Consider the following 18,040-nt stretch of genomic DNA (forward strand, 5'->3'; position numbering starts at 1 on the left):
AAACAACGGAAAATGAAATTGCCTTCTTTTATTAAAAGGGGACGGACATTATGTCCAGAGCATAAATGAAGGTAAGATTCCGATAGTTTTCAAACTCCATCAACCCCCTCCCAGTTTCCATTAAGTGACCCGGGAAATTCCAAGGCTGAGTACACAGTCACCCTTAACAGCGTTTGTCATTCCTACCTGATCAGTCTGTTTCTACTGTTCGAACAGTAAATGTACTGTATAAAAATGTCGAAGCTTAAAATGTTTTCTTTGGAAGATAAGGCGAATATTATAAGTGAAATTGAACGTGGTCTTTCTCAAGCGAACGTGGGTCGACAGCATAGTTTATGTAAATCAACTGCGAGTAACAGTGTACAGTGTACATTGTAATCTATTCCACAAAAATGAAATATTTTAATTACTGTATAGTATTTTATTTCCTTGTTCAAAATTTCATTCATCCCTGACATTTAAGTTTAGAGGAGAGACACTTCGGATTTAGTGAACCTGGGATGTAGTAAACAAAATATGTAAATCCACAGAGGTTCACTATATCCGGAGTTGACTGTATTTCTATTGCGATATATATAAGATAATTTTCAGAAATGACGGGACTGGGTCCGGTGCCATGGTGAACCCACGTCAATAGGATCCCGCTATAATGCCACAAATCCACAGCTCCTACATAATTCGCAGTCATTCTTAATATAGATGCCTTCATAACGGAAAACAGTGTATTATAAACTCCTTCCCAAGAGAGCAGCTCCGTGGGGAGATGGGATTACTGACGGGGCACACTGAACCCTTAGAAAATTCATGCATACAGTAGGACGGGAACCAAACTGTACGCTGGCCGTCCATGAAAGATACACTCTGCAAAACTGCACTATAAATGCTAGCTTCCCTCCTTTAACATTAGGGCTACAACATTCTTGTAACTCCGACAGGTCGCTAGTTCGATTCCAAATAAAATCATTAAACATTTGCAACTGAAAGAATTCTTTTATCATACTACGACCCTGAGATTTACTTAGTCCCTAAATGAACGAGTACTAAATAGTATTTCTTGGGTAAGGTAGATCATATTAACATCCCTGTCTGACGTCTAGTGCCGATTGTCAATGAAGGTGAGAGCGTTTAATTCTTATCCTCCTGTAAACTTCTGTGGCTTGAAATTTTTCATCCCTATACTGTGGACTTACTGGAAAAAGTTGTTATCTACATACGAAAGCAATGAGAATTTTAAATTATCTGTACCACGATTCTTATTTCACTCAATCAAATGCGAATATTAAATCAATTTTACGGCTTCCCTTCTCTGGATGAGGTACAATCCCAGAACAATAAACTTAAAAATTCTGAACAATGTAAAAAATGTTACAGATATTCGGCTGAAAATACACACACACACACACAGCTACATTACATTATATACACACAATATATATTACATAGGCTACATTACATTATAATTATGTAACTGGCAAGGCGAAGAAGACTGGATGGAAGAGAAAGGTGAAGAAATAGACGATCTAGAGAGAAAATGAATATATGATTTAATGCACCACGGAATAAAATGTTTGGATTTCACAAATACAATAAAACCTCGTTAATCCGGAACCCGATAAACCGGACTTCGCATAATCCGGACAGGCAAGAAAAACGATGAGTTTAGAAAAAATTAAAGACCCTTGTTTTAAGACTTACTTTTATACATTAGAAGTACGGAATTACAATAATTACAATATTACATCTCCACTATCGAAAATAAAGAAAATAAATCAAGTTTGGATTAAAATAATTAAACTATACAAACAAATACAATTATCACGTATGTACTGCAGTGTAGCCTATTGCTTTATATTTTGCTGTACTGCATAGTGTAAGCCTATGCCCTTTAAATACGTACACCACAATAAACGTGTTTTGTTGCTATAAACGGAGTATTAATGCACTTTCTACTGTTCTTTTAGGTTATTTCAGTTAATCCGGGCTTTCGTTAAACTGGTCAACTTATCCTCCCAATTAGTCCGGATTAATTAGGTTTTACTTTCATTGATAAAAATTAAAAAAAAAACTTAGTTTTTATTTGTATGAACATAAATCTAAGAAATCAATCTCTTTGGTGATTTTTGTTAGTTCATGATAGGAAACTCAGTTTAGTATGCTAGAAGCTGAATAATTCTTATTCTAATATGAGTAAATATTGTTTCCGCAACTAAAATAGTGAGTTAATGGAATGGAATTTAACTGAGGGGGTACGGACGGCCCAGCACTACGACCTATTGAGATCTATTGCGCTAACCCTCGATATGGAATGAGTTGCATGCCACAGAACCCCTACGCGCACCGCCCTAACCACATGACTCCCTTAACGACAGGTCCCTACAGCCGACAGAATCCATATACCATTCCTGCTTCGGCAAATTTCTCCAAGACCCCCCTGTCGGTCCGTGGTGAAACTCCTCCCCCGAGTAGGTCCGCTTCGGGTGCCATTGCAGAAAACATCCAACATCGCTGAACTACAATCCACGGAGCCCAGTTGAGAAAGTCAGCAGGTTTGGGAGGCCGCCGGTAGAGTGATCTGAAAAACCAGAAACGGGATGATGAGGAAAGGATGATGGAAGAGGAAAGGAAGTGGCGAAGATGAGTGGGGTTCAAATCGCCTGATAAAATTACCTGATAGGAGGGAAAAAAAACGAAAAAAACCTCACCCAGGTAACTCGTCCTCACCGGGAATCGAACCCTGGAAGTTCTAATAAGTCTTGTTGTGGTACCTTGTAATTTTGGTCCAATTGTGAGTTCATTTTCTTTTAAAATTTTAGAAATTTAGAGCCTGCATTTTCTGATAATATTTTTGGCCGTTCACGTACATATACCCTTATTTGGGACCTTATTTGTCCGCAAATATACTTTGCTTCGTCGGAGAGATTATATTAGTGAGAAACAAACACTTGGGATTGTAGGCCAAACCAAGAACCGAATATTCTAGTCACACGATCACCACAAAAAATACTCCCTCGAGTTGACAGTCAGATTCTGTAAGAAACCTAACTCTTTCCAGAGAGACTGGATTAGTGTAATTTTTATGTTTATCCTATGTTATTTCACTGCGATCGTTTGCCTTGATCACAGCCAGCTTTTACATAAAGGAAATTCATTAGTAACACATCTTGGTAATGAAATGAAGCTTAGTGATAAGCAGACACCGGAACTTTGGCAGAATGCCATTTTAAATGTGTTAAATCTATCTTATTTTTTTTAAGTAAATCTGTACGAATTGTACCTTTTTAATTGAAACGTCACAGTTCTATGTTGCCCTTTTCTGCCTTTTTAATATAAATGCCTAATTTACAAAATAAATGCTTTTTTGCCTTTATTTGATTATTTATCTATTATTTATTAATTTATTATTAAAAATTGCCTACAGGTATATTTTAATTTATTTCTATAACCGCTACAATGAAAGTGACTTCATCGAATGTATATTATTGTCTTTCAGTCAGTTCATATTCTCTTTGCAACAATGAGTGCTGCCGTGCAAAAATGTATAACAGCAAGCGTTTTAATTATTATCGCTCGTGTTTATTTGACAAGGCAACAATGAGTACGGGTCTAACGTTATTTTTAATGGTTATTTTTCTTTCAGTTTTTATTGCGACGTTGTTGTAGCTATAGTCCCGTCGCTCTAATTTCCGGCAGCCAATCGCGTTGCAGGTCGCCTACATTTAAACGTGTGCGTCTTGTGATTCGCTGATTCATTTCTTAAGGCTCGATAAATACTTAATATAATCGCCCGCCATTTTAGCTCTTTCGTTGGCGTTCGCAGAAAACACACGAAGACGTTATTTGCCGCTCAATTATTTGCTGAATTACATTGCGTTTGATTTATTATCAGCTACGACATGATAATGTTTAACGGTGTGGCAAATAGATTCCTCGTATAGTAGCTCGGCAACGTAAGAACGAAAATGGCGAACGATACTACCTACCTAGACTTTATAGAGCCTTCACTTTCTAAGACTTAAGCAAAGAGGCGGAGTCACGCCGGAAATAACAGCGTCGGGACTAATAGCAGCAAGATGCCGAAATTCAGTGTTCCTTTACGCAGTAAATTGCAGTTACGTTAATACTTTTGGTTTCGACGTATTTTGTATTGACGGTAAAGTACTTACATGCAAAATATGTGAGCAGTCAGTGAACTACGAAAAGAAATATTTCATATCGCAACATATCAGTACAACCAAACACAAAAACGCACTTTCCAAGGCTACTGGGAAGAAGATTTCTTTGCTTCCAACAGTAATTGCAACATCGAGTCGAAAATCTCAATTTGTATTCGACTTATGTAAAGCTTTTCTTGCTGCTGAAATCCCTTTGTGGAAAGTGCAAGGTTGAGTGTCTAGTGCAAGGTTTTTATAATTGCCTTTTATTGCGTTTTTTAGCTATTTATAATGCCTTTTTGCCTGCCTATTTTAGCTATTTATTATGCCTTTTTGCCTGCCTATTTTAATGATTCATAATGCCTAAACTTCCGGTCTCTGCTGATAAGGTTATAAAGTAGGTGTTTTGTATATATAAATTGTAATTGAAAGGATTTCAACAAATAATTTAGGCTCACAATAGGCCTACCTTCACTATAAGTTACTTCGGAAAGTAACAACGTAAAAAGCCACTGAAACGAGAGAGAAATCCTTCCCGCTCTCCTCCCGTCTGCGATCTGTATCAATTAGGCTCTTGGCAGCATGCCTCTTAATTCAATGTTCTACTTGTTGGCAGGTATACACGGCTCCGGCCCGCACAACTCTCTCCACAACTTGTGCGGGGACCTCAACAAAGGCTTCATCCCGAGGAATCCCATGGGACAGAAAGTACTGGGAGCGGCCTATCCTTTGTAAGCTACTTCGCATACATCACTCTAATACCACGTGACTGTACTGATTAGCTATGCAACATGTGAAATAGGGCATGGGCATGGTCACTACATCATTAAACTATACTTAACATAAACCTGGAAGTACTCTCTATTCTCCGAAGAGAAATGCATGTAATATAAACACACCAAATTGATTACGTCACATAGTAAATCTGATAGATTTAGTTAAGCAATTTAAATTTCAACAATTCCAGATGATGTGTCATTTTTTCTAGAAACTGAGCACTCTCAGTTTTATTTTAATTTAATTAGCGCTTGTGTAGTTATTACAATAATATATATGTAGATAGTGACATTATTTATAAAAAATGTATGATTTAATTTGTAACCCAGTACGCTCACTTCAACTGATTTTGTATTACATCACTGAAGGCATTTGCAATCTCATTTATTAGAACGTGCATATAATACGGCATCGCAAATAAATTGGGGAAGGATATATTACTATCATTTACACATTGTCTTATAGCCTTCAAACATTAATTTTGCACGGGCTATCGAAGTTTACACTTTACGTCACTAGATATTACACGCTTAGTAACAGAGAATACTGAAAAATAAACACAAAAATGCGTAATATAAAGCAAATTACTTACACACAAAAAATTCAATAAAAACTAAAATATAAAAAACACACTACGTAGAAAACGTTTACAGACAGAACTCACTAGCACGACTGGCATCATGCTAGCCAGACTGGAGTGACTTGAAATATTGTAACTATCACCGGATTTAAAATTAAAAATTTATTTATTTTGTGTAACACAAAACACAATTCATTCAGATAGCAAGGGTACTACTGTCCGCATTTCACGAGAAGATCCGAGCAAGGTATGCGAGTTTTTCCCTCACTGTTATAACCTACCCTCAACATGGAACCGGCCGGCCATTGACTGAGTCTTGTTTGTCCCAGCCGGCCAATGACATCACTCTCATCCACCTGCTCCTTCAAGAACGCTGAGTTACTGGCTTACTCTCTCCTCTTACCCCGCAAGGACCATACTCTCCTCGCAGGGATCCTCTCGTGAAATTTGGACAGTATATTACAAGTAGGGGTCATAATACTACATTCTAGCATATATCATTCCTAGACCATTTTTGTCCTATATGCACACAACATGTTTGTATATACTTTTTTAATTCATGTAGTGGATAAATCGCAATATAGCGAACGCCAGTAGGGGAAGTTATCCCAACCCACATGAAATGTGTATTCTACACACACTTGCCTATCACGTAGAGTGTCTGATGAGCTAGTAGGGGAAAAGTGGAAGGGGTTGTGGGCGGAGCTTCTACGTTCGCTATATTGCGATTTGCCCCATGTAGTTATTAACTCATTTTATTATGAATTAAATGCTATTACAGTCACAATCATGCCATGGTATGAAAGAAAAATTTCGCAACCTCGAGCGGGAATCGAACCTGCGACTTCCTGGTCTCCGGTCAGGTGCTCTACCACTGAGTTATCGAGTTCGTCTCACGCCAAAGGCTGCTCATTTATTTTTCTTTCAACTTCTCATTTAATGTGTTTATTATTTATTTGTTCATTTGTCCAAGTGTTTACTTACATTATGTTTATTTACTATACTAAAATTGCCTGTACACGATCAGATTTTCATAAAATTCAAGCTTCTTAAGACTTCTCAACGCTTGCCAATACTTCACAAGTTTTATTGTCAAATCATTTACAGTACTTTAAAAGACTTCGATTGTCTTGAAAGTAAATAAGAACATGTTCTAATAATTGATCCAACACTTTAGAATTATTTGAAGGAATTGACCAATAGTATTCGAAACTATTATGGCGCCAAGAACCACAAAAAACTGGCGCCCTGGCCGAGAGAAGGTCTTTGCTAATTAATTTAATTATATTAAATAAATTCATGCCTAACCTATATGCCGTGTGTTCTATGAAATACCACAATAAAATAAAGGAAAATAATGCATGTGAGGAAATTGCAAGGCAGATATCAAGAGTTAAGTATATGTATTTTTTCACTGAAGAATATTCTAATCTATTACCTAGGCGAATACGAATCGTAAATATTGTGTTTTAAAGCAATATGCAATCGTAATGTTCTTCGTTTTAAGGTACAGTACAGTTAAGTAACACAAAATAAATATTGTTTTTTACAGTCTAGTTATTCTCCAGAAAATTTACATATTTAAGTTGTATTGTAATATTTTGTCGTATGTCTACCTAGGTTAGAATGACCTTGAAGTACAAATTCAAAAATCTTGTCAAATCTCTAGCAACATGAAACAGTTTTTGGCAAATCTTTTTCATTATTTATAAACTTTGACAAGTTTCCTTGTAAGATATTGGATTGGAAGAAAAACTTGATCGTGTACAAGCAGCGTAATAGCCTACATTTATTCTCTTTTCAATAGATTTGTATGTATTTGTAGAATAATTTACTTGTTTTCTTGTGTCTAAACTTGCTGAATTATCTGTATGTTCATATACGTATTGTATTTCACATTTATTTGAATGATAATTCTCCTTAATTTATTTAAAATTTGTTTGTTTGCTAGTGAACTCGTAAGAAACAAAACACTGGAGTTCTTCAGCAAGACTCTTCCCATCTTAAAGGCGGATGAGACTTTGCCCAGAGTTGCCAAATATCGCCAGGATCAAGACTTGTGGGGAAGTAGCCAGCTTGGTCATAATTCGTACGTATCCGCCAATAAGTTCATAACAATTAAGTTTTTTATTTGCATGTTAATTTTTATTACTCTCTTTGTCCTATATAGCCTAGATGTAAGAACGTTGTTTGCGATAGGGCTTTGGGGCAGCTGTATCACGATTTTACCAGCACTGTGTGGATGTGATATCTAAAGTATAACAATACATTTTGACAAAAGAAAGCATTCTGAATTCTGACAGATTTTGAACCCCCAAACATGTTATTATTAATTTCATTATTATTTCTGTTATTATTGTTATTGTTCTAAGAACTCCTCCGTTTCCTTGTACGGAATAGAATATATTTGATTGTATCATTGTATCCGGCCTCGAAGTATAGAGCGTTCAGTTCGGTTCCTGGCCGGGAACACGACCATCAAGATGTACTTGCAAGGTCGGCATAGACTACGTCATTATCGATCCATTATTAAAAACTATGGAGCGCATTAAAGAAGTGCCAAGGAATTTAGTTTTGCCACAATATTCCCTTGTTCATTACCGACTGAATAAAGTGAGGAAAAAATCTATTTTGGAATTTGAAAAAATAATAATATATAAACATCTATCGCGATCTACGTCAATTACTGTAGACCGTAGACGACGAAGTATAAAGTTATTAAAACAGAAAAAAAAGATAACGTATTAATTTTATTTTTTGTAAAAAAAAAAACATGATAATGCCGGTATGTCATGTGATATACGAGTTCACTTTTCGAAAAACGGCGCTCGTAATACAGTATGTTTCTATGGTGACCAAATACCACCATGTAGAACGGTGGGTAAGTTTCAGAAAAATGCGTCGGCACATATTATAATTATATTAAATGATTATTACAAATTTTCATTTAAATTTCAATAATACCTATTCTCAAAATAGACTTTCTCTTGTTCCTGAACAATAACCAAATCTGTTACAAACGCTCCCTCTTAAATGTTCTAACTTTATCATAACCTTTAAAAACTCTCATATTCACCGACGTTCAAATAGAACTAGCTGCATCAGAAGACAATCTCCAGAAATTAGTACATGGGCTATAAAACATAACCTCAAGTTATAATCTAACTATATCTTCAACAAAAACAAAAATTTTGGCTTTCCAAGGTAAAACTCAACTATGATGTAAAATTTTAATCAATGATAATATAATAGAACAAGTTACAAATTTAAAAATTTAAATTGTGAAATCGAAAACACAAGAGAACTACACCTACTCCATGACCCTTGCGATAGGAATAATAATAATAATAATAATAATAATAATAATAATAATAATAATAATAATAATAATAATTAATATTATTATTATTATTATCATTATTATCATTATTATCGTGAAAAGGAATGAAAGGTACGGAATTGAATTATGTTGCCACTACGTGCTTCAGAATTCTGCAAACCATTCCACATCGTATAATTCTGAGGATGAAAGCAAATCAACTTCCTTTGTTTGATCTGTAAACGCCGCTTTCTGCGTTCCCTTGGGTGTCATAACAATTACGTGTTTGAATTAATATATCGTAGCTCAGAATTTAATATGTTTCTGAATCGTGCCCATCTTCAAACAATCCTACTAACTCTTAATGATCATGCTGTATTCATGAAATTTCACATCAGCTAAATATCAACATTCAATTAAGGATCTACATATCTGCTAGAGTACAAAATGAAACCAAATTAGCTATGTTATAAAGTACAGTATTTACCCGCTGTCTGTAAGAGCTGGTATTCAAACCTTAGTGAAGGCGGGTTTTCCATCTCATCGTAACTTTCGGTAGGGTCCGTGGATCTATTTAGTTTTCTACCAAAACAATCACATATTAAAAGTATTTATTTCAGTCACTGACTTCACAGCATATGTTTAAGGTGTTAAACCTTTGCATTACATGTTTAAAAGACATATGAGCGTTTTCGTTGGACTACGCCAACATCATCAGATACGACGTACATTTCAGCAATATCAATAATCTCTACATAATATCTACAAATACAAAACATATTTAGTGGCATGCAAAATAAAACATACTAAAAACCAACATGGTTATGATATTAAACATATGCTGTGAAGTCAGTGACTGAAATAAATACTTTTAATATACAATACAGACTTCTCTGAAAACTATAAAAATTAATTGCAAAATAAAACAATCACAGGAAATTCTGAGGGATAAAGGCGGCTGGATTGTAGTGCTAGTCACATGTTCCATTATCTCCTTATAATATTTCCATAGCCTAGTGATTGGTATCTCTGCCTTCCACCGTGGCGACCATGGTTCGATCCCCTTCTGAGTCATGAAAGAAATTGTGATGAATGAAGCGGATATGAGGGATATTTCTCGGATTTCTCCCGATTCTCCTCATAATTTTTATCGTTATTCCACCAATAGGTTCACAGTCACCCTCATACTGCGAGGTACCTAGCCAAGCTTCCAGAACAAATGCTATTGAAACTATCGGCCTTCTTGTTCGAAACATTCGTCGCTTTTAAGACGTGACGAACAGCTCTCTGTAGTTGTCATTGAGAAATGAAGGCGATGTTTCCACAAATCCTATTTTCCAGCTCTTCTAGGGGGGTCGCGACCAACAGGTTGGTTATGGTGCCACAGAGGGCGTTCGGAGTTTAGAAAACACCATTGGGTATAGACGTCTTCTTAGCGGACATCCCCCTCTTTGTAATATAACTAAAATAAGTTATTTACATATTTTAAAGTTATTTACATATTTTATTACGATGTAAAGTAACAAAAGTAAATCTATTCCATTTATTTGGTTATTGGAAATAAAATTAAGCTAATATATAATTTTATTTATAAGCAATATAAAAGTTTATATTTTAAGTACCATGCTTACTTACAGTAATTAGATTTACTTCTATTATTTCATATACGTTCGAAAATGCGTAAATTACTTAATTTAGTTTTATTGCAAAGAGTATGAATAATATCCCATACTTAATGAATACTCTGTATATCAACTTAAATATATAACGCATGTTTGCAATTTGGTCCTAGTATCGTTGCAAAGGTCGTAACTTTTCAAGGTCGTTAATACTGTACTTACAAAAACGGAACTAGCTTAAGAGGAGTCTATACTTACACACCTCACAATGTTAAATTCTTCAATTTTTGGTACACTTTTCTCAGAAGTGATCAAAGATACAAATGTAGAAAAATAGGGTATATGTATAGGTCTCGCAAGCAGGGAGTACTTACGGAAGGAATGCGAATGAAACAATGCGATAAGGAAGAGCGAGCGACAGAAAAGGTCACGGGATAGCTTAAATGATATTCAAGAGTACAGTTGGAAGAGAAATGACATCGATAGAATCAGTCTTGCGTTGTGATAGTTACATTACAACTTTAGTTTGTTCCATTGCATGTGAATACGTTTCTTGTACTGCGTGTTCATTAGTAAACATATGTTGAGCGTTTAATTAGCTTCGAATTTTTCTCTTGCTACGTTCTTTATTTTCACAGCGACGTCCTCATTTGTTCATCTTCTTGGAAGAGAGAGTACTTCCATCTGCCCTTTGGGGTGCCTATATATACACGCATCAAAACAGACAGCAACACCACCATTGCTTTTCGGTAATCGTTCCTTGCGCGAGCTGTAACATACTTTTATGCATACAACCGGCTAAATAAATTTAAATTTCCACTGAGAGGTTGGTAAAAAAATTGTTCATTGATAACATTTTTTACATTAAGAATTACTACAATATTTTTTCTGAAGATGGGCTAAAAGTTGACAATTAGAAGAAATAAAATAATAGTATCATTTAACACATATTAAACTACCGAAAAACTGTAATTTTTTTTTCAAAATTTGGTGTAGGCCTGCAGATTCCTCTTAACAATTTTAGATAGTTTTGAAGTTAAAAATATAAACATAAAGAACTGATTACTACGGAAGTATCCAAAACTAATTTAATCCGCTTCTGAATAAATTTTTCCGCACAACGTTTTCGTAGCGACAAGTTTATGTTATACACAGATTTCGACATACAGTATATATGGGTTTTTCTATAATTTACTCCTTACATAGTTTTGTCTGCATGTGAAGGAATTATCTTCTGGAGCAAGATTCTTTACGAAATATATTCTATGGGTTCTAATGCCGAAATCTTATATGCCAATCTACATTATCCCTTTCCAGATAGGATAAAAAGACACTGTCATTTTACTTTCAGAGAACGAACATTTGTACACAATGGGTTATAAATAAACAAATTTTAGTACTTCAGACAAAGCAATGAGATCCAAGTACAATTCGTACATCTGTATGGAAAAATGTGCTTTTCTATATTTTGACTTTTATTTGTTTTCAGAATAGCACCAGATTATAGTCAACGTAACAAGAGGGAAGCAGATAATACAGAAAGTGAAAACGCAACTGAAAGTCCAAGAGAAAGCGACGACAAAACGTTCGTCAACACAATCAAAAGGGAAGCAAGAAAATTCTGCGAAAATGGAGGCGGAGTGTAAGTACAGTAAATTGCCCATAAGTATATTTGTGTTAATTACAGAATAAGGCTTTCAGGTTTTATTAGGAAACAAGCTCAGTTAGCTAACAGATTCTCAGTAAAAGAATTAAGATTCTATTCCAGGAAAATAAAATTATGTGAGAACGAAACTGGGAAAAATAGCTGTAAGGTAGATTAGGTCGGACTACTTCGGTTCGATGCTAAATCGTATTATACCAAGAAGCTTAGTTGAAATTTTACTGACAATAACCGTAAGCATTGTATCTCAAAACATATTTATTTTAGAGTGATACGTAATTTTATACATAATAATTAATAAACTCAAAGCTTCGTCGTAAAAACTCGTAAAAGTGGTAAGGCTTAAAGAGAATGAATTACACGAATATCTTGAAGTAAATTAACAAGCAAGGAATTAGCTGTTTATGACATCAATACCTCGAATCTACCCTACGCATTATGTCGATAAAGCACCGCACAGGATAAACTCTGTGTCTAAACGCCATGACTGGCACTCCGTTCTTACAACTCTGTTCCTATTACACTTGGAACTATTGTTGACATATTTATCTCAGTTTTTTTAAGTTACATAGACAAACCTTCCACTTAGAAACGTCTTAATTTTGATATTTTCTGACAGTAACTTTATTATCATTGTACAGTAGAGCGTCTCGTTTAGATACAGTGAAAACGTAAACAAAGTGCAGGTAACGTGTGGACGGGGGGGGGGTGTAGGACGAGCTGTACGATAAACACGAGAGATGCACAAGGTTTTAGTTACAATATGCATGGCGGAGGATTAATTGAAATTATATTTTCCAAAAACACAAAAAAAAGAACACAAATTGCATAACGTTATCATATAAACATTTTAACAGGCAAGCAATTGTAACGTTGAAATAATTCAATATAACAAATCAAATTTTGCTACAAATACGATGCTACTTTCAAGCAGCATTTTTTACGGCCATGAATTTCATTCTCTGCATGACTAACATAATATCTCCGTCTTCTGTGGTCGAATTAATAAAACTACAGTATATTGGTCTACCTGAATAAATTGAACTTTGAGAAGCGATCATTATGTTTAGGAAATAGCGTTGACACTTCAGACCAATATACTGTAGTTTTGTTAATTTGGCCACAGAAAACGGTGGTATTATGTTAGTCAAACAGAGAATGAAATTCATGACCGTAAAAATTCGTGCTTGAAAGCAACATCATATTGTAAGTAGCAACATTTGATTTGTTATATTTAATTATTTCAAAGTTACAATTGCTTGTCTGTAAAAATGTGTATATGATAACGTTATGCAATTCGTGTTCTTTTCTTTTGTGTGTTTTTGGAAAATATAATTTTAATTAATACTCCGCCATAAATATTGTAACTAAAATCTTGTGCATCCCTCGTGTTTATCGTACGGCTCGTCCTCCCCCACACGTTACCTGCACTTTGTTTACGCTTTCACTGTGCCTAAACGAGACGCTCTACTGTAATTAATTACGTTTTGTACAATTTTTTAGGTTTAAATTTTCGAATAAACATCAACACCAACGATTATTAGTTCATAAATTAGTAATTACCCAGTCTTTTAAAAAGAAATGAATATTTTTAAACACATGTAGTACAGAGCCTTACAGCTAATATTAACTTGCTAATGGCTGAGGAAAATATGATCGTTTAAATTAATATTACAGTTTTCTTTAAATATATATCCAATTCGATTCCATTTATATTTTACATTAAGAGTTCTTCGTCGTATGGATCCCAAAAAATTGGTCTCCTGTGCATGATAGTACGGTGTAGTAGTTTTCAGTTTCTGATGAGCAAACAGGAAAGATAATTATGAATTATAACTAAATGCTTAGGTTTCCGGGGGAGAAAGGGAAGAAATTTGAGAAAACGTGCCAAACAACTTCTATATTCGCGCTCGTGGACAGAAATAATATTACGGACATAAACCTACGAATGTTTTCAGTTAAAAAGAGATAGATATTCTTACATTCTTCTTTTCATTATAAAACTTTCGAGACTTTGACGTCGCCATATTTTCCGAAGAGAATATTTACACCACATAACACATGCAGTTGAGAAAGTCATAAATATGTCGTAAGAAGTAAATGGAAGATGTTATAGTGAGAAAATACTCGTAATTTTTGTGGCACCGTATATTTCGAATTCAGTATATAAAGCTTTAAATAAATGCTGTTGATTCAGCAAGGAATGTATGTTAGCTACGTGGAACTCGATACAATAATATAAACATAATTACTTGCATCACTACTCCAAGTATATTTGCAAGGCGGATGATACAAATGCAATCTACAAAGGAATTCGTAGAAATCAAAATGTATACTCTTTTGAATATCTTTCCTCATAAAACACAAAGGAAGTATTATTGCATTTCATCACATCAAGCATCAAGGGCTTTTGAAACAGGTATACAGAAATTTATTCCATAAATAATGAACAAAGAATGCATGTATGGATGTATCTCTAGAGAGATATTCAGAATTACAATTGTCAATTAGATATTGCTCTTAACAAAGTAATTTCTTTCCTAAAAAGTCATAAAAGCTGTTCGCAGTAGTAGCATTGAATAAAAATAAACCTTTACAACTACAAGAGTACATAACCTACAATATCTCTTTTTTTCTCCTGTTTCGTGTAGTCATTCATATTTTTACTGTTTTACTGTTTAAACTGCTCGATATCAGATCCGGAATCGCGAGTTCGAACTCGGAGAAAATGACAGATTTCTAAGAGTGATAAAAATCTTTTGTGCGAGATCGTGCGTATTTGCTTGCTTTCCGCACAAAACCAATACGCGGTAAGTGTGAAATACCACATTCAGTATTCCCAACGTAACACACATAACAATTTCCCTCTTCTTACCGCTTAAGCGTCATATTCATTTTACTGCTTTAGGCTTTTAACATATTATTTTTAAAGACGTTCAATATAGTAATAATTATAAATTGGAAACTTACCACTGCAATTTCACCTAAATTGCACTGTTAATTATTGTTTTTAAATATTTGTAAAAATTAAGTAAACTCTACAACACCACAAAAGTTACTGCATTTGTAATGCAAGTAACATTAAGGAAGCCGTGAAAAATCAACAAGATTCCAGACTCATCATAGACTGAGGGAAAAAAAAGACACGTATATCACGGCCTGCTGCAGTATAGTAAACACAGAAAACATTTTATAGGAACAATGTTGATGATAGATATATTTGTTTTCCAAAGTTGCCATCATTGAACAGAAACCAAGAAGGAGATTTCATTGCAACTAATTAGAAATTCCTCTTTCAGGTATGTAATAAAAGATCTTCGCACAAAATAATGTACGATACACGAGCGGTATGTTTGTTTTCATGTTCTCGGAAATTAAAAAAGCTCAACTAGGTTTCGCTTTTTCAATCTTTTCCTCGAACATGAAAACGTCAACATACCGCTCTTGTAACGCATATTACTATTACATGACATCATTTCGAAAAGAAGTAAAATTAAGATTACTTTTGCCGTAAATTTAAGGTATGTGAAGGAATTCTGTCCCTGTATTACAGTGTCCTAAGTAAATTTACCTGCCATTTCTTCGCCAGAGTCAAAATTTGGAATTACCACAATGGACACGAATGAGTAAGGAACTGTGGGTTTAAGCTAGAGTCCGTCTTGACCTTGTCATTTAATCTCCACCTATAAACGCTACCTCGCGTATGTCGATTTCTTACTTTATTTCATTAAGTTCATAATTACTGAAGAAAATAATGGCGCTGATTTGTGTTCAAGACCGAAATTACAGATGAACTATGTCACAATAATTGGGATTTCTAGCTCTCTGATCGGGTCAAAAACCCTGATAGAACTTATATTTAACCTTTGCGGTGAATTTCGGTGAAGTCCGGAGGGCCTAATTAATAAAATCCACACTCCTCACCTCCATGCTGGGGCTCCCTGGGATCTTTTAAGATACGAAAGTGAGAGTGGTGTGCGCAAAGTAACGAGAAGCTACCGCATTTGTCCTTTACAAGAAAAACTGTAAACTTGGCATTATGCGGAGACTAAGAGGAAGACAGAAAATAAGAAAGATTGGAGAATGCTGGGTTTGCAGTGAAAAAATCTGCTCTTGGGCAGAACACTTTATATGTACATATATATGTCACATTGAAGTATTAAAGTATTTCAATCCATAAACGAGTCTTCGAAAAAAATTCATAATTACCCACAATTTTTTTTTAGTAATCTTCTCAATTTGGTGTGGTTTCCAAAGACAACGAATGTTAAACAGTAACATTTAAGGTGTGCTACATATAAATGTATTACAAACATGATTTACATAAATTAAAATTTATAGAAAATTAAGTGATTTACAATTTAAGACCATGAAAATTCGAAATAAAGGAAAAAAATAAATAAATAAAATGACAAAATGAAATTTGTAGTTTAAATAGAAGTACAAATTTCGCCGTAAAACCTGTAGAGAACCCTTCAAAGCTATCATAGAAATTTCCTTAATATTGCATAACACGATGCTTTGTAATAAGTAGACTGAGAAAGTTCATACTATTGCATAATATAAACTTTGTATACCTTTGCCGATCATATCTTTCAGGTTAAAATGAAATCATGTGGATGTTGAATATTTTGCATGTATTGACGTTGTTTGCCATAAAAGCATATTTTAATTTATTTTTTATATTTATAATATATTGAGCTTTTCGTCATTCTATCAATTTTTTCCCTTCTCAATACTCTCATACGGAAGATTTTAATTCTTTTCTTCACTATCAGCTTTTTAAGAGTGATGAAGAAAACTAAATTCGATTCATAGCAATTCAACTACCGTCAGTTCGAATAAAAATGACCCAGTCACTTCTTTCGAAGATGAGAGAGCCTTCTCAGCATACAAATAAATTTTCATTAACAAACGGAGGCACTCCACAATTGGAAACTGTCGAAAAGATATAAACTGTATATTACCACAACTACTACTGTACTTAAAAAGTTAAGGTACTTTTCCTAAAGAACATTAATCCAGTAACTTTAGGCCTAATGAAATGATATTAAATTGTAAATATTATATATCTATTGCTACCATTTTACTGTATATTTCTTCAATTTCGATAGGTATATAAATGCGTATTCAGTGCATAAACGCATGCGTATTTTCCAACTTTTTAGCACATAAATATCCGTAATCTAGTATTAAGAGATACTCTGCATATTAATCTCCTCGGGTTAAATTTAAAAGTCATGTTGTAGTTAAAGTTCAGATAAGTTGAATAATATGATAAGAAAAATTATATTACAATTTCAGCCAACAACTTATCAGATTGGTACAAAAACAAATTTTGTTACAATGATCACATTATAATTCTTGGTTGTATCCACGAATATTTTCGATTTTACAAAAAATCATCATCAGGTGGAAGCAATAAATTAGACAAATTGAACACAAGTGAAATATAAAATGCATACATGATGAATAAAACAGTATAGTAACATTATCATATGTCAAAATATTAGAATAACTCATAAAATTCAATGATAACATGCATTCAAGAAGTGATGCATATGCATATATATCTTTTGGATTGTTAATGATTACAAGAATATAAACGTAAGATATGTGTATGCTGAAAGTTAAAATGCCATATTTTTATGGTAGTTGAAAACTGAAGTTCTATGGAAAAATTTGTCACTCGAGTCGATGAGTTGATTAAGACACGATGTTGAAGATGGAGCGGAGTTAGATGTTGAAGTCGGGTTGACACTGATGCGTCTCGAATCTGATGGTTAGACCCACAACAACAACTACAACAACTTCGTCTCTTCCGGCTCAAATGTATTAATGTCAATAAACCGAACTCTTCTGGTATCGACTATTCCAAGGACTTCTTCGGAGTTCTTAGTAAGTAATGTAGTCACTGGACTTAAGGCATTT

The 18,040-nt window shown here is 34.3% G+C and overlaps 1 protein-coding gene across 1 annotated transcript in view; it reads left to right on the forward strand.

Annotated features, from left to right (window-relative positions):
* The window catches only part of spz6 (Spaetzle domain-containing protein 6), a 134,260-nt gene that overhangs the window by 98,915 nt on the left and 17,305 nt on the right, over nucleotides 1-18,040 (forward strand). The window contains exons 3-5 of the mRNA XM_069817027.1: nucleotides 4,768-4,882; nucleotides 7,460-7,597; nucleotides 11,936-12,088. Of these exons, the coding sequence (XP_069673128.1) occupies nucleotides 4,768-4,882; nucleotides 7,460-7,597; nucleotides 11,936-12,088 (406 nt within the window). The remainder of the gene's footprint in view (nucleotides 1-4,767; nucleotides 4,883-7,459; nucleotides 7,598-11,935; nucleotides 12,089-18,040) is intronic.

This window comes from Periplaneta americana, chromosome 17 (genome assembly GCF_040183065.1).
Source record: "Periplaneta americana isolate PAMFEO1 chromosome 17, P.americana_PAMFEO1_priV1, whole genome shotgun sequence".
Taxonomy (NCBI): domain Eukaryota; kingdom Metazoa; phylum Arthropoda; class Insecta; order Blattodea; family Blattidae; genus Periplaneta; species Periplaneta americana.